This window comes from Haliotis rubra, unplaced genomic scaffold, assembly GCF_003918875.1.
Source record: "Haliotis rubra isolate DU_JTF1 unplaced genomic scaffold, ASM391887v1 Scf142, whole genome shotgun sequence".
Taxonomy (NCBI): Eukaryota; Metazoa; Mollusca; class Gastropoda; order Lepetellida; family Haliotidae; genus Haliotis; species Haliotis rubra.
The window spans coordinates 1,591,362-1,614,494 of NW_025765359.1; the positions used below are offsets into that span (position 1 = coordinate 1,591,362).

Below are 23,133 nucleotides of genomic sequence, written 5' to 3' on the forward strand. Positions count from 1 at the left end.
AACAATTTACAAATAATATCCAGTCCTGTCAATCTTCGCGATCGGGTGGTCATGCCACCTATATATTTTGAGGCATTTAATACGATGCATTTCTATGGTTATCAGGTATCATACTCTTTTACATATCTCACATATAACTTTATGAAAGAAAGACACGTAAGATGTTAATCAATAGATGAGGCATAGTCAACACACATGAAAAAGCATAAAATATCTTTGAGATGACCCCTTGTGCCTGTAGGCAGCACATGCATTTCATGCCAGGTGAGTCGATGGTCAGTAGTCATACCTGGCTGAGCGACCTAACTGCCATCTATAGTCTGATCTATTGTTTTCAAAGTTTTGCCCGAGTTTAAGAGTAAACATGCTTTCTGGATATCCTATTACTGCATGCCAAGTTAGGCCAAAGTGGATTATTTCAACATATGCTATTTGCAGTTCTGTAAATTTTAGGGATACAGATTAACAGCCTAAAAACAGTTTTTTTCTATTTCCGACAGTACTTTAGCTACTGATTTCTATCCATCGATCAGTGCCTCTGAATCAATAAACCACGTAACATTTCCTACATCTGGTTTCACTCCAAGGATGGGATACTCAACCTTGGAACCTTCAGCAACCTCTAACTGTTTCAAAATTTGCCGCTTCCCTTTCCCAGTCACAAATACCGATATCTGTTTAGCCTTGTTGATGACTGGTAATGTTAGAGTCATCCTCTGAGTTTCAAAAGAATCTTCCGGCCCATATGCATAAGCCGTAAACTGCCTTATCGCACTCAGGCTCAGGTCATTTGGGAAAAGAGACGCTGTGTGACCATCAGCGCCGAGGCCTAAAACAATGTAGTCAAATCTTTTATCACTAATTTGATCTTTGATCAAGTCTTGATACAGCTGTAAACCATTATCATTGGCACTGCACAACTTGCCTGTTATTTCTACTGGCATTGGATGAACATTGACATAGGGTAGGCGCACATATTTCAAAAGATATTCTTCAATTGTACCAAAATTGGAATCTTTATCCGTGGCAGGAACACATCTTTCATCTACTTGCCAAATATGTACATACCGCCAAGGAATATCGGCAAAGTGTTGTGCCAGGGTTTCAAATAGAATAATTGGACTTTTACCCCCTGAAAATGCAATATGGTAGAACAATGACCTCTTTAGTGTTTTCTGGATCGAGTGAGCTATGTCTTCAGCTAAAAGGAAAGCAAGCCTCTGCGGATCAGTAGTGATTAACTTGTTACCAAGAAACGAAGAAGGAGTCTGTCCAAACGTTTCATTTTGTATTGGCGCTTCTCCATTTACCATGGTAACCGAATCAGAAATATTTTCATGATATTCCAGTTTGTTATTTGTCACTCTAAAGGATAATTTTCCATCTTTGTCACCTGCATTGTAAATCTTTGGGGGATGTATAGAAGACAATGAACTCACATCAGTCCAAATATCCCAAAGCGACAGCAAATGATTTGTCCCAATAAAATTGTCCTTAATACCAAGATACAAATCTTCTATCAAAACAGTATAGGCAGCAGGGTCTTTATGAGGGATTCCAATAAACAAATCCTCACTTTTCTGCCCAAATAATTCAGACGGCACTGTTACAGAGGACTGGTCAGAGACCCCTTGTGGCCAAACAGGCTGACCAATAGATTTGGACACTAAGATCGCAGGTGTCTTCAACTGACCATGTCCTATGTAAAAGATCAGTTGTTGTAAATTCTTGTCCCTGCAATTATTAACACAGACAGTATTTCTCTTGAAAACAACTCTGACATAACCTGATCGTTCATCAAGCTTCTTTCCACCAGCAAGAATAAATGGCACACCGTCCCATCTCGGTGAATGTACCTTTAACATCACTGCTGCAAATGTGGGTGTAAATTTAGACTTTTCAAGATCGGCCTGTTCCTTTTCGGCATCTTTGAGATAATCGGAGAACTGACCAAGAAGAGTGGCAGACATTTTGGCTGGCTCTATCTGTTTGAGAAGTCTCAGTTTGTTGACCTTGATGTCGACGGATGATGATGAATTTTGGGGAATCTCCATGGCAAGGATTGTGAGAAGTTCTGTGAGGTGGTTCTGGAAGACATCTCGCATGACGCCAGTCTGATCATAGAAGTCAATCCTGCCTGGAATTGTAACAAGAATCATAAAAATCTGGTAAGACTGACAGAAAGTGAATGAGTGAGTGAGTGAGTATGGTTTTACGCTGCTTTTAGCAATATTCAAGCAATATCACGGCAGGGGGACACCTGAAATGGGCTCCACATATTGTACCCATGTGGGGAATCGAACCCAGGTCTTCAGCGTGACGAGCTAGTAACCACTAGACTACCCCACCGCCCCACTGACAGAATGAGTTTATATGACTCAAGACAAGTGTCATTGACTTAGATAACCTGAAGCGGCTGGTTGGTTGGTTTGTTGTTTTACGCCTCACTCGGCAGTATTCCAGCTATATGACGGCCTGTAAATAATCGAGTCTGGATCAGACAATCTAGTGATCAACAGCATGAGCATCGATCTGCTCAACTGGAATATGATGAAATATGTTAACCTGAAGTGATCAACAAAACATATTAAAAGATATCTCTCATATGAGGAGAGCTCTGGCATCTTTTCGATAAATTGCAAACATTCTGCAAAACAGAGTAAGTTTAGTTTTACGCTGCATTTAGAAATGTTCCAGCAATATCGTGATGGGGGGCACTAGAAGTAGAAATGGGTTCACATATTGAACCCATGTGGGGAATTGTATTTGTCTCAGCTCCCACTTGTGAAAACAGCTCATCACCTGTATGAATATCTAGCAGTAAGTGAGTGAGCGAGTGAGTTTAGTTTTACGCTGCATTCAGCAATATTTCAGCTAAATGGTGGCGGTCTGTAAATAATCGAGTCTGGACCAGACAATCCAGTGATCAACATCATGAGCATCGATCCGCGCAATTGGGAACCGATGACGTGTCAACCATGTCAGCGAGCCTGAACACCCGATACCGATGACGTGTCAACCATGTCAGCGAGCCTGACCACCCGATCCCGTTAGTCGCCTATTATGACAAGCATGGGTTACTGAAGATCAATTCTAACCCAGATCTTCATTGATCTCTAGCAGTCAGACAAAAATGGAAGCAATAAATAACGTAATGGATCCATGACCTCTGTAGTGTCCAGACAATTACCTTGAACTCCAATCGTTTCCTTCATAAATATTTCTACCTGCTCAACATGGTCCTTGTTTAGCAAAGCTTCCATGTGGTCGTTTTGTTTCCTATGGAAAGAAATACATAAAAAGATAAAATACATATGTTCAAGAAGATAATAGGTGAGGTGAGGTGAAATTGGGTTTAACGTCATACTTGAGAATATTTCGCTCATGTGACGACGTGCATGCGCGTGTATGTGTATGTGCGGCTGCTTGTACTAGCCCAGACTGAAGCTGGTTTTATAGTGCTAGCCCACTGAGATACCATGCCGCAGTGAAGCATGAATACCCCTCTCAGACACATTATACGGACTCCGAGCCGACCAGTCCTTGTATCCATTAATGCCGAGCGCCAGGCAGGGACCAACAAGTACCATATTTTAACGTCTTTTGGTATGGCGGCGGGTCGAACCAGGGATCGAACTCCGCTACCTTTACCGGCTACACCACGGGCGGTTCAAGAAGATAATACCACTGTTGTTTTTCTGCACCACAGACTTGGTGTATGACAAGTCTGTAATAGTCAAATTAGTATTGTTTTTCTGCATATCACAGGACTTGGTTGTATGACAGCAATAGTCTGTACATTAGTCAAATTTGGATTAGAGAAATAGGCTTCCAATTGACCCATCAAACCCAGGCGGTGATGAGATGCTATAACTATGGTTCTACACATTGGGCTTGTAAGTTTAAGATGTCTGCAATATTCCAGCAATATTAAACACACATTTCGATAACATTTCAGGCATTGAAATTATTAACACCAGAAATAGATAAAATAAACAGCTTCACATAATTGTAACCCCAGTCATTGTGAAAATCAAACCCAGGTCTTGTAGACTTCTATCAGATGAGCAGATGCTATAACACTATTCGCGAACACTGAGCTACCCCACCGCCCCCGTCCATGAAGTCAGGGTACGAAAACATGTTCTCAAGCCAATCACCAAGCATGACCATCTTTATGATAATAGTGATTGAGCCAAGACAAGACAATCCAGTGATCGACATCACAAGCATCTATCTACAGAGCTACAGATAACGTTTTGGGTCATTGAGTTATGTACTCGCTTGTGGTCATGTCAATTGGGTATCCTAATTTTCCTTTGAATAACCAAATAAATTGTACCAACCTCACTCAAACTCAATTGGGTATTTTGTCATATTCCATTAATTGTTAAAATATAATAAAGTTTAAATGTTAGTGTTTGTTATTTATATTTGATCTGTAATATGAGAAACGATTAGAGAGACTGCAAGTTGCCAAGTTCATGTCCTGAAATAGAACCTCTCAATACCTCAGTTATTGTATGTATCCACCGGTACGCAAGCTAAGATTTGACACTTTTGTGTGTACGCATGTAACATCACATCTATTGAGTATTTACAAAATTTAAAGCGTACTTGTACGCAATAGACTTAATAGGAATTGAGTTTTCGCATAAATATTTGCGTAATTTACGCAGATACGCAGCTTATCTGTACCTCTGTATCTATCTATCTTGACAGATTCTAGGACTTCAGTCCTGCCCCACAACGAAGCACGTGGTACATGTGGTCTCCCGTTAGGCAAGTGAGTTTGTTCAAAATTGCCTTTGTTCTCCCAGCAAAAAATGGGTACGCAGTGGAATAAGTCATGTGACTATTAACCTTCTAGCATCTCACAGGCAGCTTGGATTATCTGGGGTAATAATTCAGCGCTTCTGAGCAGTGCTACATTATAAATAGCGCTATACAAATGAATAACATCATTATTATTATTTATTATCTATGCAATTGGGTTGAGATGACAAACCTCATCACATTGGGTTGCCTCTTACAAGTTACATGCAGCATACCGGTAGGTTGCTGGGGAAATTTTCTAATTTTCTAAAACTTAGTGATCAAGGGTCACCTTAAAAAGTATAGTCATGGCCCTGTAGCTTTTTGTAGGAAGAATGTCCACATGATATTGTGTGAACTTATACACAGGTCTTAAATCAAACACCATTCCCAACTAAGAAAATATAATCAGATGGCAAAAAAGAAAACAAACCAAAGTTTACTTTTACACCGCTTTTAGCAATATTCCAGCAGTATCACAGTGGCGGACACTGGGAATGGGCTTCTCATATTATACCCATGTGGGAAATCGAACCTGGGTCTTAGGCGTCATGAACAAACGCTCTAACATATCCAAGGCAGTCTTACCTGTTTAGTTTGACAGTAAATTGTCACTGGTCATTGTCCTGATGAATAGACACTGTCATCATGGTCAAAACACAGCAAAGAATGTATTTTGTTATTGCTTCATTGAATATAATAACTGCTGATTTGTTTTTGTATTCGTTACCCAATATAAATAATAATAATGAGAAGTCTTATAATGCGCTAATCTCCACGCAACAAAGCATGCTCAAAGGGCTAACACCCTGATTATTATTACCCTGGATAACCCAAGCTGCCTGTTAGGCGCTAGAAGGTTATAGTCACATGGCTTTATCCAACTGGGTACCCATTTTCTGCTGTGTGAACAGAGGCAGTTTTGAACAAACTCACTTGCCTAAGGTGAGACCACATGTGTCACATGTGCTTCGTTGTGGGGCAGGACTCAAGTCCTAGAAACTCTCAGGAGTCAAGCTGTCAAACATGGTCACCCATCCAAGGACTGTCAGAGCTCGACGTTGCTTAACTTCAACTGATTCGTGACCTGCGCTCAGTGCACAGGACCACACGCCACCACATATTCGTTGCTCAATATTTGTGATGTGTATCATATTCGCCTCATAGTGGAATCGTTGCAGCCCTTAGTAAACCAATATTTACTTTCATACTGCTTGTATAATAGTTAGACACATTCGTCTTACTCAGTTTCTATACTTTCAATACTGACTTTGGGCTAACTACTTTATATAATGGACCCATAAGGTTAGTTATAATTGGCCTTCAGTAACGCTGGGTTGTCTTATGAGGCAACTAAAGGGATCACGTGTTCAGGCTTGTTGATTTGCTTAATGCAAGTCATTGTATCCCAATAGATCAATTCTTGCGATGTCAAACAACAGATTGTCTGTTGTAGATTTAATTATTGACATAATAGATGCCATAAAACAGCAGAGACTGCACATTTTTTATCCACATGCAATAAATACTTGACATGATATACCTGAAATTTAGGATTTCTCTAACAACTGTTTTTCCAAGGTAATGGTCAACCCTGTAAATCTCCTCTTCATTAAATGAATCAGACAGCTCAAGTCCCATTGCTTTAGCAGACTGGCGATCAAGGCCAAAAGGCTTTTCCAAAACAACTTTCACTTTCCAGTTTTTATGGTTCGTTCGGCAGTAATTGTTTATATATTTTGCAGCTGATAAGTATCCACTTGATGGAATTGACAAGTAAAATATAACCTCTATGTCGGCATTCAATTTTCCATTCATAAGATTTTCCCATTTTATTTTCATACCATCACAAAAGGTTTTGTAATGTTCATCTGTTTTCAGTTGAGCATATTTGACTGAATTGATGAAGTCCTCTTTGGATTTTTTACACGCAGGTCCATCAGTCTTTTCACAAGTAAGTCGTTCGTCGAGTACTTTGGATAATATTGGTTCTGTACTTTCTGGGTCTGTTCGCCCAGTCGGGTAGAAGGTGAATGAATTGTGCTCAGTTGTATATTTTGTTACGAGACTATAAAATCCTTGCATGAGATATCTCTTGGACAAATCACCCATACCGCCAATGATGACAATATCGGTGTGTCTATGTTTTGAATATGTCACTTCAGTGCCCAAACTGAACCGACACACGAAACACACTATTAGAAAGACGGTGATTTGCACCGCGCCACCTAACATTTTAATGAAAATATTTCGAAAATACAAGGCAATATAGCAACAGTATTGTTCAGTTTCGTAGTAGTCGGATAATTTGAGCTTGGAACCAAGAACCCATGGAATGAATTTGAGTAAGGTGCAAGTTTTCTTGTTACATGGGGGACGCCATGTTGAAACACTATATAGAAGACAGCTAGTATTATATAGGAGAAAAGAAGAGAAATAATAGTTCAGAAATTTTATTTTTACTGTTAAATTTATGTGTCTTAAATGTGACCCGCCTCTCTTAATTAAAATAACATTTGTTTGTTCTCTAAACCATGTAAAAATAAATAAGACTTATTTATATAACTTAATAAGCAAATGAGTTGTATTGAATGACAGACATGAAATCCAAAAACGAAACACGTACTTATATCTGTCTAAAGTCTATAACAGAAGGAAATAAACAAATACCAACTATCTTGTGTGCATAGATATTAGTATGTCCGTTACAATACTCATATATATTCATGCATTGAAGGAGGATAACTTTGTACTAATCCACTTCCGAAGATCATTTTTCGTTTTCGCCGTATCTTTCGTCCTTGACCTCCGCTGACCGTAAAATATAAAAACCATGGCCTCAAGAAGACTGGGAAAGATTGCCTTAGAAAACTCGGCATTATTTCTGTGTGACATGCAGGAAAAGTTCCGGCCTACTATTCAGTACTTCCCACAAATTATCAATGTAGCAAACAGAATGCTGAACGCTGCCAACACGCTGGAGATGCCGGTCGTGGTCACGGAGCAATATCCAAAAGGTTTGTATGAGGGGCCCTTTTAGGGTTGGAGTATCCTCAGCTGTACGAGTGATCACATTTTAGTACTTTTCACTGAATATCTGAAGGGCGTTGGGCATTACACCTGACAAATTGAAATGTCCGAATATTTGTTTCAGCAAATGTTGTATGTTACTGTTAAAAGTGTAAAATGATACTATATGCCACCTTATAACTAATATATAGTTTAGTATATAACTTTATTTGATTGAGGTATACTTACTGACTGGGCAGAGTTTCATTATGCCAAATGGCAGGGTATACTACAACTGGCCTCTGTGTGCAAAATGCATTTTGTAAAGTGGTTAAATGTAACATGTATACTTGGGATTATAAGTTCTCAGTAAATTACAGATTCTAGAATTTTTTTAGGTTGAGCCCCACCTGGGATTCAAACCCACTCACAGAGTGTGACACCTAATCACCAGTCAAAAACCCACTCAGTCGCCATAGCTTCCACAAAACAGAAGTCTGAAGAATAATGACAATTATGCCTACCATCACTTGATAAAGTAATCAATAATATTTCTTGTGTACATTATCTGTTTCACTTAAACTATGTACATCAACCCCATCCATTGCATACGTCGTCATATGAGCGAAAATATTCTCAAGCACGACGTTAAACCCAATTTCACCTCACCTCATCCATTGTATAAACACCCACCTGGCTTCCTATCAGTTGTATAAGCTCTAATTCAGTCCTTGTATGTCACCCTACTGGCTTCCTATCAACTTACTCAATCTCTTATACAAGCGTTGTACATCAACCTCATTTATTGTAAAAACCACTCATTCCCTATCTACTGTAACAACAACTCATGTATATATTCTCTCAATTTGTTACTCATGTATCACTTGCTTGACAACGAAATTAGAATCTATGTCGAAACGTCGCCTCCACAGAATATAAGAAGTTGTATATCCATAATAATTGTCATTATTCTTCATCAACTCAACTTCTAAAATGCCCATCAATGAAGGAAAAACAGAAGTCTGTCGACTGGCAGTCAAGATTACATATTTTATGAATGCCTATGATAAGTGTAAATTGACACGGCTCATATTGCCAAAGATATGAATACACAATTGCCTTCAGAAAGTAGTTAAATGTGGTATCAGGCTAACTGTGACACATATGCTACATTTTGGTTTACAATGTCTCAGACTTGACTATATGTCAGACACTGTTGTATGTTGAGTGAGTGAGTTTAGTTTTATGCCGCACTCAGCAATATTCCAGCTATATATGACGGCGGTCGGTAGATAACAGGGGTGGAAATAACCCATTGCCCGACATCCGAGTCCAGTGTTTTTTTCTGTCGGGCAAGCAAATTTGTATATCACACTGTACCAGTTGACTTTCCAATGTTAATTATGTTGTTTATTTAAAAAATCAACAAGAAAACGGACGGTATAGTGGAAAAATTATCAGGGCAAGTGATTTTACATGTGCCACTGTACCGGAGGACACTAGCAATTTTAAAGTTATTTCCACCCCTGAGATAATAGAGTCTGGACCAGACAGTCCATTGATCAACAGCATGAATATCGATCTACACAAATGGGATATGATGACATGTGTCAACCAAGTCAGAGAGCCTGACCACCCGATCCCGTTAGTCTCCTCTTACCACAAACATGGGTTACTGAAGATCAATTCTAACCCAGATCTTCACGGTTTCTGTTGTATGTTGTCAGGCCTGGGGCCCACGGTATCGGAACTGGATGTCAGCCAGCACAAGGTGTTCCCCAAAACCTGCTTCTCCATGCTCATACCAGAGGTTGAGGAACACATCAAGAAGATTCGAGGTATGAGGTCTGGGACAGGTGACCACAGTACCAAGTCAGTTCGGCAATTTTCTTCTGTCCAGTCCTCTTTCAGCTACCCAGTCTGATGGTCACATAACCTCATAAAGTGCTATGAAAGTGCATCAGCTGTTAAAATGTAAATATATCATTTAAACAACAACTTACATGTGAAGTTTGAGCCTTCCTGTCTTAACATTATGAAATAGGAACTGCCGTAGTCCAGATGCAGAATCTAAGCAAATTGAAATGTTGGCCAATGATAATTTGAAAACCACCACAAAGGTCTACTGGCAAACAAGGATAAGTTGAGCACCAACCTGACAATTGATCCGTATTAGCATGTATGAGTGCTGCCCACTGGCGTTTGCCATTGTTCGCGAAGGGGCCCCAGTTTGCCCGCGATCAAGTGTAGTGCCATTGGTGAAGCAAGGCTCAAGGCAGGTGCAGCTACGGAATCAATTTCATTGTCATGCAATGCACGTGTACTAGCCTACATCTGCTCTACCTTTAACAAACCAAATGTTTTTGCTCATTGCCGTGCACTGCCTACTTGTCGTAAACACGTTCTCTGCGCCGGCCCAAGTTATCCTTGTTTGCCAGTACAAGCACTTGTATTGTAACTGAGTATATTGCTTTGTAATTATAACTCCAGATATGCCTAGCTTGGATAAAGTCGAATCCTGACTTACTGTATCTTAGACCATTTTTCTTAAAATAATTGTCCCTGTAATTTTCTGAGAAACTGATGGACAGGTGAGACTCAATTAGTGATGTAATTGTAGATAACTTTAGAATCCTAGATACATTTAAAATCCCAGGTAAGTTTAGAATCCCAGATAAGTTTAGTTCCTAGAAGCATTTAGAATCCCATCGTCTAGATTTTCGAAGCTCTCTTAGCACTAAACTGGTCATAAGTTAATGTTAATGTATGGCACTCTTTAAACTGGGCCAAAGTTTAATGTAATAGATATATGGCTGTCATTATGTCGGTGTTGCCTGTCTGACGATCTCACTGTATTCTCACACCAGAACCTGATAGTTAGTTGTGACTCCTCGTGTTAAAACGTCAAGTGATAATGGTCAAGGGCTACACCTGCACTTACACCTATTGTTTTTGAGATATTCAAGATAATCCTTTTTATTTTCGTTTTAAAAGTTTTGTCCATACTTCAGATTTTCTGCATATTTCTTTCGTAACAGTAACTGATCAGTTTTATTGATGGATTGATAAGATCGTGTAGAAAAATTTGTTGTCATTTAGTGAAATGATGGTATTAATGTAAGTTCTTGTTTGGTATTGGGAAATGCTACGGCATCATTAAGAATTGGTTACCATGGTAACAGTAAATATTGTTTTCCATGTTCCAGATCTGAAGTCTGTCATCCTGTGTGGTATTGAGACTCAGGCCTGTATTCAGCAGACAACACTAGATCTGCTCGAGAGGAACTATGAAGTGCATGTGATCGTGGATGCATGTTCCTCGAGAAGTATGGTAGACAGGTAGGGGAATTATGATGTTCATATGATGATGGATGAAAGTCCCTTGAGAAGTATGACTGACAGGAAGGGTTATTATCCCCCCCGTGGCGTTTAAGCCGGGGATATAATATTAGGCTCTGTCCATGCGTCACGTACGAATTGGAATATCTTACGAACCGTTCACTAGAGTTTTTTCATATTTGGTACCTAGGTTCATCACACTATAAGAAAGGTCCAAGTCAGGTTTGGTGACCTTGACCTTCATTTCAAGGTCACAAGGGGACTTTCACGTTTTACCTGCATGTTAAGCTATCTCAAGAACCGTTCACTGGATTTTCTTCATATTTGACACCAAGTTTCATCCAGGGAAGGCGCAGGGCCCAGTCGATTTTGGTGACCTTCACTTAATTTTCCAGATCACAGAGACACTTTGAAGATTTCACCATATTAAACTACATGTTATGCTTGTCAGCGAGATACCTCAAGAACCATTCACTGGAGTTTCTTCATATTTGACACCAAGCTTCATCCAGGGAAGGCGCAGGGCCCATTCGATTTTGGTGACCTTCACTTAATTTTCAAGGTCACAGAGACACTTTGAAGATTTCAGCATGTTAAACTACATGTTATGCTTGTCAGCAACATATCGCAAAAAATATTCAGTGGATTTTCTTCATATTTGACACCAAGCTTCATCTAGGGAAGGCCCAGGACCCAGTCAATTTTGGTGACCTTCACATAATTTGTAGGGTCACGACGACACTATGAAGATTTTAGAATGTTAACCTGAATTGTCAGCAAGATATTATTTTAAGAACGGTTCACTGGATTTTCTTCGTAGACTTTCAAGACCTCCCTTGAATGTTTTTCAATAAGCAATTTCTTTAGTACTAGTTTTGCATATTTCATACACTATGACATTCATGTCAAGGTCAAAGTCAGTCTTGAAAATATGTGTGTGTTTGAACAAGTAAAGAGCAAGATAATGTTTTTGTTGACATTTAACTTCATCTTAAACTTTCATTACTTTATAAGTTTGATTTGATAATTTTTATGGGGATTATGTCACCTTAGTGACAATGCTTGTTATGATGTTCATATGATCATGGAAGCAAGTTCCTCGAGAAGTATGATGGACAAGAAGGGTTATTATGATGCTCATGTGATCGTGGAAACATGTCCCTCAAAAAGTATTACCAGTGAAGCTCCGGGTTAGAATGAGCCTTCACTAACCCATGCTTGTCGAAAGAAGTGACTAATGGGATCGGGTGGTCAGGCTCGCTGACTTGGTTGACACATGTCATCGGTTCCCAATTGCGCAGATTGATGCTCATGCTGTTGATCACTGGATTGTCTGGTCCAGACTTGATTATATACAGACTGCCGCCATATAGCTGGAATATTGCTGAGTGTGGCGTAAAACTAAACTCACTCACTCACTCAAGAAGTATGGTAGACTGGTAGGAGAATTATGATGTTCATATGATCTTGTATGTTGTCATCCAAAACAGGATTTTCTGTCACATGCACTAGCATTAAAAGGGATATGAGAGTGTCATGATAAATAGTTGGATTGTGTGAAAAAATAACTTGAATAATTTGAAGTAGTCAAATGTTTTGCAATTTCTATTATATGAACCATGAGTATAATTGTATGATTGTGTAAATATTTCAACTGTTCTATTTCAATGTATACTGTGCCTTGACATGCAAATTAGGCACTATTCCAAGGTACAGATAAGCTGCGTATCTGTGTAAATTATGCTGATATTTATGTTAGAACTTAATACCTATTAAGTCTATTGTCGTACAAGTACGCTTGAATTTTTGTAAATACTCAATAAATTTGATCTTACATGCGTACAAACAAATAGATAAAATAACTGAGGTATAATGAGAGATTTATTTCAGCACCTGAACTGTGCAATTTGCAGTCATTCTTATTGTTTGTCATATTACAGATCAAATATAAATAACAAACACATAAACCAACCTTAAAACTTAACTATATCAGAGGCCCAGATGAGCTGCGTATCCGGGTAAAATATGCATATAAAATTTCCAATTACGCATTGAAAAATAATTGTTGCGTACCACTTACAGCATTTAAAATGTTAGATACCAAAAAGTTTTAAACAAATACGTACGGAATATATTTATAAAAATCGCTCGCGTAATGAAAAAGACATCAATTGCTATCAAGTTGTACTGTTAGTATAGGACAAGTGTTCTACTGACAGTATAAGATGAGTGATTTTTTATGAAATCATTTCCATTATATTTAAGTTGGTTTTGATTAGGGATGACATAAGGCAGAACATACCTGCTTAGTAAACTTACTCAATGACATAATACTTAGGTGAGTAAAATGACTGAAATACGCACATATTTGAAAGCAGTGGGTAACGGAAAATGAAATACCCACTCAAAACATTCATAATACCCACTCCAAAAAAGCTAAATCTTATCTGGAGCTCTGCTATATTTTCACAATTTTTTGAAAAAGGCAAAATACCCAATTGAGTTTGAGTGAGGTGGGTACAATTTATTTAGTTACTCATTAGGATACCCAATTGAGATGAACACAAGCGAGTAAGTAACTCAATGACCCAAAAGTTATCTGTAGCTCTGGATTAATTCAATCCCTGAAGTTTCTGTGTAATATAAGCTATGGCATGTGATATTGTGTGTCTGCATATTCTAATCTGATTCAGCCTCTGTGAGAATTTATCTCACATTGATATTACAATCTCTCATTATTTTGTTGTCACTTTTCGCTTTTCGTTTTTTCGAGGGGTACCACTTGCTTGTAGAACAGCCAGGTAATCAACAAGTGTATGCAGTGAAATTTTAATCTCACAGGTACAACTCGCACACCTGGCTGTTCTACCAGCAAGTGGTCCCCCCCTTGTAGGAAATAGCAAAAAGTGACAACAAAATAATGATCGTTTGTTAAACAACTTTCCATTTGGGTGTCCAAAATTATGAGACAAATCATCAGAGTTGGTCTGTCGATTTCATGTGACTGCAAAATTTGGTTTTGTTGCAATTATTAAATTTTGTGTTTGTGAGTAATTCATCGGTCTCAAATGAAATCAAACAGACTGTAATTAAAGTACCTTCCTTATTATTTGTTCACAATGTCATGATCTTAGAGCTCAGCTATTGAACATACCGCGTTATCTCTCCAATGAAAAGAATTTTATGCATATAGTGAAAAGTGGAAATCAGTCCTCATCAGCAGAATATATTTTCAAGGCCTCAACTGTGAGGCAGAAGTACCTCAACACCTGATGGAAGGGAGATAACCCACATTCATCACTGTTCATCATTGTTTGATGATCTGCCACTTTCTAAATGAAAATGTATCATGCAATCTATGTTATGGAATCTTGTGTAATATTTATTACATATTCCGTACAGCTTTTCCACCAATATTGTATTGTATATTGTTTGTACCATGGGTCTAGGGCCCCTAATACTGAATAAGAGAATAGAAGAAAACAAAGTGTTTGCTCATCACACCGAAGACCTGGGGTTGATTCTCACAATATGTGTAACCCATTTCTGGTGACTCTCAGAATATTGTTGGAATATTGATAAAAGTGGCATAAAACTTAACTCACTCGCTCTGTTTTTCAGAATGTTTGCATTTGATCGAATGAAAGATGCCGGAGCGTTCCTGACGACCAGTGAGAGTATGATGCTAGCTTTGACGAAGGATGCTGCATCCCCGAAGTTTAAACAGGTCCAGAAGTTCATCAGAGACTCCGCTCCAGACAGTGGACTCTTGGGAGAAAAGTAGACATTGTGTGACTCTGACACTCCGGTGATTGGTTCCTGGGATCTTAAACGGCAGAAAATGATTGTTACCGTGCTTATCGAATGTCAACAAGGAATATTACCCAGTACATGAAGACGTATCTAATTCAGATTACGAGAGAAAAATGGTTCTCAGCTCTTTCCTGTTTCTGGTTTCCATGGTCTAGGTTTTTGAAATGATCTTAGATGAGATAAATCCAAATAACTGACATACAAAGACAAAATATAAGTCTTTATGATAAGATACATTTAGGAAAATATTTTAAACATATCGCATATTGAATTGAATAGCGTGAAAAAAGTTTGGTACCATCGAGCGTATTGAGATGATGAATTCTGTTTCGCTGTCTGGGCATAGTCATGTTCTAGTATTCATGTATTTTCTAATCAACCTATCATCATCATCATCATCATCATCATCATCATCATCATCATCATCATCATCATCATCATCATCATCATCATCATCATCTATCATACTGCCATCTTGGATGAGGCCGATATGAAAGATACTCTGAGACTGTGTTCAGATTTATGTTCTAACAAATTCTTTGCTCTGTGATAATTTCAAATGTTGGCCATGTCAGTTAACTGCAGTTAACTGTTTAAAAAAAGCAATTTAACCAAATAGGTAATCTTAGCCCTGAGATTACTTTAAAAATCTTGACCATGGTTTGGACTGGGAATTTCAAGGAGTCCTGCAATTCCTCATGACTGGTATCTATGAAATTGATGGAAAATGGTTCAATATGCATCATTTGGTAAACAGGAAAAAAGTGATTAATATTGATCACAGAGTTGAGAAACAAGATGTGCTGACTGGATGGGATTGATTAACTGATGATCAACTGATTGACCTTTGAATAACGGACTGGATTAATGCACATATTGTTCCGGTGAGGCAGGTGAGGTGAAATTGGGTTTTTACGTCGTGCTTGAGAATATTTCGCTCATATGACGACGTGCATGCGTGTTTATGTGTATGTGCAGCTGGTTTTATAGTGCCAGCCCACTGAGATACCATGCCGCAGTGAAGCATGAATACCCCTTTCAGACACATTATACGGAATCCAAGCCGACCAGTCCTTGTTGTACCCATTAATGCCGAGCGCCAGGCAGGGACCAACAAGTACCATGATCGCGGTCGGGGATCGGACCCGCGACCTTCCGCTCTCCCGGCGGACGCTCTAACCACTACACCACGGAAGCGGTTACATATTGTTCAGACCATACAACAGCTGACCATTGGACTTCACTGATAGTGTCGCCTATGTCCACAGTGTGCTTGTGGTTGTGATTGATCTCAGTTGCCGGACTACTACTGGAAACCCTACAGTATTTATCACATGTTAATGCTTATAGTTTAATTTGTATGATAGTCAGTTTAGTATGGACAGAACAAATCATTTGATATTCATCACAAATTGATCAGTGTGCGGGAATGCTAATTAATGCTGCAGTCAACAGTATTCTAACTATATCACAGAAATCTGTAAATAAACGAGTCTGCAGGACAAAATATTTACTGAGAATGGAAATGTCAATGAACATTTATGAGCAGGGAGATGTCATCTGCTGAGCCCCTCAGAGACTGCAGTTTCTGCCCTATGGAGGGTAAGTCTGTGGTTTGAATCCCAGCTGGGGACAACATGTCAACCTACAAAGGATGTGGAAAGATGGTACTGTTGTTACCATGTGCAAGTAATTAAGTGAATACAGTGAGTGAGTGAGTTTAGTTTTATGCCGCACTCTGAAATATTCCAGCTGTATGGCGGCGGTCTGTAAATAATCGAGTCTGGATTAGACTTTCCAGTAATCAACAACATGAGCATTGATTTACGCAATTGGGATACGATGACATGTGTCAACCAAGTCAGCGAGTCTGACCACCCGATCCCGTTAGTCGCCTATTTCGACAAGCATGGGTTACTGAAGATCAGACCGCCTCCGTGGTGTAGTGGTTAGAGCGTCCGCCCAGAGAGCGGAAGGTGGCGGGCTCGATCCCCGACCACGTCATACCAAAAGACGTTAAAATATGGTACTTGTTGGTCCCTGCCTGGCGCTCGGCATTAATGGGTACAAGGACTGGTCGGCTCGGAGTCAGTATACTGTGTCTGAGTGGGGTATTCATGCTTCACGGGGCATGGTATCTCAGTGAGCTAGCACTATAAAACCAGCTTAAGTCTGGGCTAGTACAAGCAGCCACACATACACATACACACGCATGCACGTCGTCATAAGAGTGAAATATTCTCAAGCACGAAGTTAAACCCAATTTCAACTCACCTCACCTCACTGAAGATCAATTCTAACCCGGATCTTCACGGGTCTAAGTGAATAAAACAAGGACTTGTTGACACATAACATCTTAGTGTTAAACTGCAGCACCGGTTCTCCGTGGGCTTGAGCTATAACCAATACGTACATTAGCAATAAATTATATGCATGCTGTACGTCTTACTGGTTAAATCGTTTGCTCATCAAAGGGACTGTAGGATAGCGCTGGTATTGGTAGTGGTTAAATCGTTTGCTCATCATACAGAAGACCCGGTTTGATTCCCCACATGGGTATGCGTGATTCCCTGGTATTAGTAAGATTTTGCTAAAATCTGTGTATGAAACTATGCTCACTTTCACCCTCTTACCAAAAGGTTATAGCTGAACAGCATTGTCACTAAGCAACAGTTAAAGATATTGATCTTCAGTAACCCATGCTTGTCGTAAGAGGCGACTAACGGGATCGGGTGGTCAGGCTTGCTGACTTGGCTGACGCGTGTCATCGTATACCAAATGCGTGGGTCGATGCTCATGCTGTTGATCACTGGATTGTCTGGTCCAGACTCGATTATTTACAGACCGCCGCCATATAGCTGGAATATTGCTGAGTGCGGCGTAAAACTAAACTCACTGAACTAGCGTAGTAACAGTGCATGCAGATAAGCCAGTACCTACCCAACTGACCATGAAGATCTTGGCTAGTATTATTCATCAGGAACTCGTGATTGTCATAATAGATATTTAGTTGATATTTCCACCGGTGTCTAATAGTATCGGGAGTGGGTTCATGCATGTCATCGAATCCAAGTTGCGAACATAAATGCTCATGATGTCAGTCACTGGATAGCCTGGTCCAGAAGGGAATATTTAAATATTCGAGTCAAGTGCAGGCAATCCAGTGATTGCTCGTTTGTAACGCTAAACTCCGCAACAGTCCAGCTGTATGGAGCTTTATGTAAATATTCACTCGTCGCCTGTTATGACAAGCATTTGTTGCTTGGGATTTGTTCGAATCCTAATTCGTCATTCATTAGTGGCTGTTATCACTTTGATAAAGGTTCCAGATCATGTCTGAGCCGCTGAAGCTTTAAACAACAAACGCACATTACCCTTTCCGTCATTTCTGATGACAACCAGGGAACAGGCTGTAAGCAGATTTTTTTGTTGGCTTTTAAACAAAGCACACCCTAATGGCCAGCACTGCTCTCCATAGGACATAATCTGTGACACCTATTGCCTCCTTGATGCGCACAACGCCCAATACATCTTTATATCAGACATCATCTGTTACACCATATACCTCTTTAATGCATATAACGGCCAACACATCTTTATATCAGACATAATCTGCAACACCTATTGCTTCCTTAATGCGTATAATGGCCAATACATCTTTATACCAGATAACTGTGACAACTATTGCTTCCTTAATGCGTATAACGGCCAATACATCTTTATACCAGATAACTGTGACAACTATTGCTTCCTTAATGCGTATAATGGCCAATACATCTTTATACCAGATAACTGTGACAACTATTGCTTCCTTAATGCGTATAATGGCCAATACATCTTTATACCAGATAACTGTGACAACTATTGCTTCCTTAATGCGTATAACGGCCAATACATCTTTATACCAGATAACTGTGACAACTATTGCTTCCTTAATGCGTATAACGGCCAACACATCCTTATATCAGACATAATCTGCAACACCTATTGCATCCTTAATGCGTATAATGGCCAATACATCTTTATACCAGATAACTGTGAAAACTATTGCTTCCTTAATGCGTATAACGGCCAATACATCTTTATACTTAATGCAGACATACATCTGTGACAATAACTGTACTATTGCTTCCTTAATGCGTATAACGGCCAATACATCTTTATACCAGACAACTGTGACAACTATTGCTTCCTTAATGCGTATAACGGCCAATACATCTTTATACCAGACAACTGTGACAACTACTCCTTATTGCTTGACAACTATTGCTTCCTTAATGCGTATAACGGCCAATACATCTTTATACCCAAGACAACTATTGCTTCCTTTAATGCTAACGGCCAATCACATCTTTATGACAACTATTGCTTGACAACTATTGCTTCCTTAATGCGTATAACGGCCAATACATCTTTATACCAGACAACTGTGACAACTATTGCTTCCTTAATGCGTATAACGGCCAATACATCTTTATACCAGACAACTGTGACAACTATTGCTTCCTTAATGCGTATAACGGCCAATACATCTTTATATCAGACAACATCTGTGACACCTATTGCCTCCTTAATGCCCAGCAATTATTTATTACAGCCTTGTAAACACCTTCCAGGCTTTGACCGCCTCCGTGGTGTAGTGGTTAGAACGTCCGCCCGGAGTGCGGAAGGTCGCGGTTTCGATCCCCGACTGCTCATACCAAAATACGTTAAAATATGGTACTTGTTGGTCCCTGCCGGGCGCTCGGCATTCATGGGTACAACAAGGACTGGTCGGCTCGGAGTCAGTATAATGTGTCTGAGTGGGGTATTCATGCTTCACTGCGGCATGGTATTTCAGTGGGCTAGCACTATAAAACCAGCTTCAGTCTGGGCTAGTACAAGAAGCCGCACATACACATACACACGCATGCACGTCGTCATATGAGCGAAATATTCTCAAGCACGACGTTAAACCCGATTCCACCACCACTACCTTCCCGGCTTTAATCAGTATTTCTGTTACACTCCGGGAAGTCCTGGAGTGATGCACTACCATGATAGGTCCTGGCAATCACATCTACACATGCATATTTAAGGGACCGTCCTTTGTGAAACATTTACAGTGTTTGTAGCCTATAGACCTTTACATGTCTGGAATCATTTGAATGCATTGCTGTCATCAATAATGTGATTGAACACTCAGTAGCAGTTCATAAAGTACAGCTTTTTCATTGCGAGGGCATCGTACAGTGAGGTCGTTACGTCCCTCTATACACATCACCTTGCCATAGGACACACTTTGGGACATCATGAACTCACAGAGCGAGGCAGCTGAGGCATGCTAGTTGTCAAGTGGATTTGAAAGTAATTGTCGGAATTTGAAGTGATGTAATATTGAAAGCAAACTTGACAATGTGCCTTTGCCGCTTACCTGGACCACATTAGTAACCAAGAGTAACTAACTGGCTGTTGTGCCGACAGTTATTTCAAAAGCAAATCAACAGCCTCCGTGGTGTAGTGGTTAGAGCGTCCGCCCGGAGAGCGGAAGGTCGCGGGTTCGATCCCCAACCGCTTCATACCAAAAGACGTTAAAATATGGTACTTGTTGGTCCCTTCCTGGCGCTCGGCATTCATGGGTACAACAAGGACTGGTCGGCTCGGAGTCAGTATAATGTGTCTGAGTGGGGTATTCATGCTTCACTGCGGCATGGTATCTCAGTGGGTTAGCACTATAAAACCAGCTTAAGTCTGGGCTAGTACAAACAGCCGCACATACACATACACACGCATGCACGTCGTCATATGAGCGAAATATTCTCAAGCACGACGTTAAACACAATTTCACCTCACCTCACCTCAAAAGCAAATCTCTCTTTCATGAATTCATCCGAATCAGCGTCAATAGGTGTGAGCAAAATTAGCCTTCGTTGTTTATGTTAATGGCACATTGTTTTGAAACTATTTAAACCAATGGGTGCAGGCTGATCGAAACGGCTATCTGAACTTCACACCTGAATATAACCAGTGTTGTAGGCAATGCACGGTCAATACTTCACAAGTAACAGCAAATGTTTTATCTCTCATGATCCTCGTGACCCCTAAATACAAACTACCGGCCAAAAAAGAAAATTATCACCGACTTCCCTTGACCAAAAAATAGGAACCACAATTTATGATAATTACTTTACGAACAGAAATCATTTTCCAATAATTTGACAGGACATTCATTCTAATGCTGGTCTTGGGGTAAAATTAAAAATTACACAAATCAGAGTTAATTCAAACAGTGCACAAAGAGTCACATAATGAGACGGGTGTCTGGGGACAAGTCATCAATAGCGAGTGTGACCATCCCGGGCACCAATACACGCCTATACACGTCTCCTCATTGACGTCGTCAGTCGGCGGATAACGTCAGTAGGAATCCTGTGCCATAAGTTCAAGTTCCTGGTGGTTCGCTGGAGGTGGTACACTGTCTCAGATGACGATCACAGAGATGTTCAATGGGGTTCATGTCTGGGGAACGCGATGGCGAAGGCAATACGTTGACGTTAACGTTGTGCAGGTATGCTCCAACAATTTTGGCGGTGTGAGGCCTTGCGTTGTCGTTGTGCAAAATGACCCCCTCTAGGCAGCACAAAAAGAATCAACACTTCATCCATGTATCGCTTGGCATTAACATTTCCTCGGATGATAACCAGTATTGTTCTCTGTCGCCAAGTCCGCGCCTTACCATGGCGCCTCCTCCATCGAACGGTGAACTTCTTGAACGCAGTTTGGCGCCAGTCGCTCTCCTCTACGTCGAAAAACTCCAACTCTGCCATCGTTTCTGAACAGATTGAACAGACTTTCACCTGTAAAGAGCACACTCTCCCAATCACGTCGCTACCACCGAGGTACAGTTTGTGCCCATTGCAGTCTGCGTTGACGGTGTAGACGGGGCAAGGCCATTCCCCCGGAAGGGGCGGTAGGTTCGTATACCAGCCATGCCAAGTCGTCGAAGGACTGTTCGTCTGCTAATGGCATGTCCCAGTGCTGTCGCCGCGACGAATCTGTGCCAAAGGTAGATCTGCCGGATGTAGCGGTCTTCGGCCAGTGTCGTGACGCTTGGTCTGACCTGTTTGTTGGTAGCGGGTTATCAGTTTGCTGATGGTGGCATGGCTGCAGTTGAAGGTTTTTGCCATCTGACGTTGTGAATGTGAGCATTATGGCTTGCTGCTGCCTGCTACACAGCTCAATCTCAGCTTTGTGCAACTTGAACAGCAAACAAACACTCGTAATGACAACCAAACAATGGTTTGCCCGGGATTTAAGCCATCTTGACGAAAGAGACTCTTTTTTTACAGCCCGCTCCTCTACGGAGGTTGCTTAGGGACACGAATTTACAGTGTCTTAAACCGCCCAGTGCTCGACATCATTATCAACTTCCAAATCTCCCCGCTAATACCAAATACACACGAATCAGGCAGTTACCAGTCGTGAAGTCATAGCTGGTTCCCGTCACGCATGCACAGACGCGTCTACGCATGTTGAGTTTCCGAAGCGCAATTTGATGACGTCACACACTTCATCCCAAACGACGGACCTTCAAGTTAAATAAGTTTACAATATTTCATCCAACTGTTTCAAGAACATTATATCTTACAAAGAGTAGCTTTTTTGGCATGGCAGTATAAAGCCAATGAATACATACGTCGGTGTCTCGAACCCGTGAACCATCCATTACGTATTTTACCACTGCACGCATCAGTCCTTCTGTCTTCATGCACGGCAGGAACTAACTTCTTGTCGACTGACGGATTCGTGCATTTTAACCAAACCTGTCCAAACCTGATCCAGAGCAATTCCCCTGGACTGGTTGTTGCTTTTGTTATTGTTTATCTCCCGCGAGTACCCGGATGATATCTCAGAATTCTTGACTGGGTTTTGATCTCTACGCAATTGGTAGTATAGTATTGGTAGTATAAGAGCGTATATTCACTTTGATCAACGGAGATGTTTCGTATTGGAATTAATTGGACAAACTAACCATCTTTTTACCCATTGATATTTCTCTCTTGATTATTGTGATAACAGATCAAAACATCTGCCAGTGGTAAAAATATCAGGAATGAAAGAAAACAAAGTCACTTTCGAACTTTATACACTTTATATACTCATAGAAACGAATAAGGG

At 40.3% G+C, this 23,133-nt stretch overlaps 2 protein-coding genes across 2 annotated transcripts; one reads left to right on the top strand and one right to left on the bottom strand.

Moving 5' to 3' along the window:
- Window positions 1-231: 231 nt before the first annotated feature.
- LOC124269089 (GDH/6PGL endoplasmic bifunctional protein-like) lies at window positions 232-7,199 on the bottom strand. Its single transcript, XM_046704101.1, has 3 exons — window positions 6,359-7,199; window positions 3,191-3,279; window positions 232-2,137 (listed from the first exon to the last, which is right to left on the bottom strand). The coding sequence occupies exons 1-3, from the start codon at window positions 7,048-7,050 to the stop codon at window positions 519-521; spliced, it is 2,400 nt and encodes a 799-aa protein (XP_046560057.1). The 5' UTR covers window positions 7,051-7,199; the 3' UTR covers window positions 232-518.
- Window positions 7,200-7,626: 427 nt separating this feature from the next.
- On the top strand, window positions 7,627-15,053 carry LOC124269090 (isochorismatase domain-containing protein 2-like). Its single transcript, XM_046704102.1, has 4 exons — window positions 7,627-7,832; window positions 9,552-9,662; window positions 11,031-11,163; window positions 14,785-15,053. Exons 1-4 carry the CDS (start codon window positions 7,649-7,651, stop codon window positions 14,945-14,947), a joined length of 591 nt encoding a protein of 196 aa, XP_046560058.1. The 5' UTR covers window positions 7,627-7,648; the 3' UTR covers window positions 14,948-15,053.
- The last annotated feature ends 8,080 nt before the right edge of the window (window positions 15,054-23,133 follow it).

What these genes read in the sequence shown, in the direction of transcription:
- LOC124269090 (XM_046704102.1), top strand. Translation starts at nt 7,649, where the DNA reads ATGGCCTCAAGAAGACTGGGAAAGATTGCCTTAGAAAACTCGGCATTA. An exon ending in ACACATCAAGAAGATTCGAG is followed by an intron (nt 9,663 to 11,030) that starts GTATGAGGTCTG and finishes TCCATGTTCCAG; the next exon opens with ATCTGAAGTCTGTCATCCTG. An exon ending in TCGAGAAGTATGGTAGACAG is followed by an intron (nt 11,164 to 14,784) that starts GTAGGGGAATTA and finishes TCTGTTTTTCAG; the next exon opens with AATGTTTGCATTTGATCGAA.
- LOC124269089 (XM_046704101.1), bottom strand. Translation starts at nt 7,050, where the DNA reads ATGTTAGGTGGCGCGGTGCAAATCACCGTCTTTCTAATAGTGTGTTTC. An exon ending in AGAGAAATCCTAAATTTCAG is followed by an intron (nt 3,280 to 6,358) that starts GTATATCATGTC and finishes TTCTTTCCATAG; the next exon opens with GAAACAAAACGACCACATGG. An exon ending in GGAAACGATTGGAGTTCAAG is followed by an intron (nt 2,138 to 3,190) that starts GTAATTGTCTGG and finishes TTACAATTCCAG; the next exon opens with GCAGGATTGACTTCTATGAT.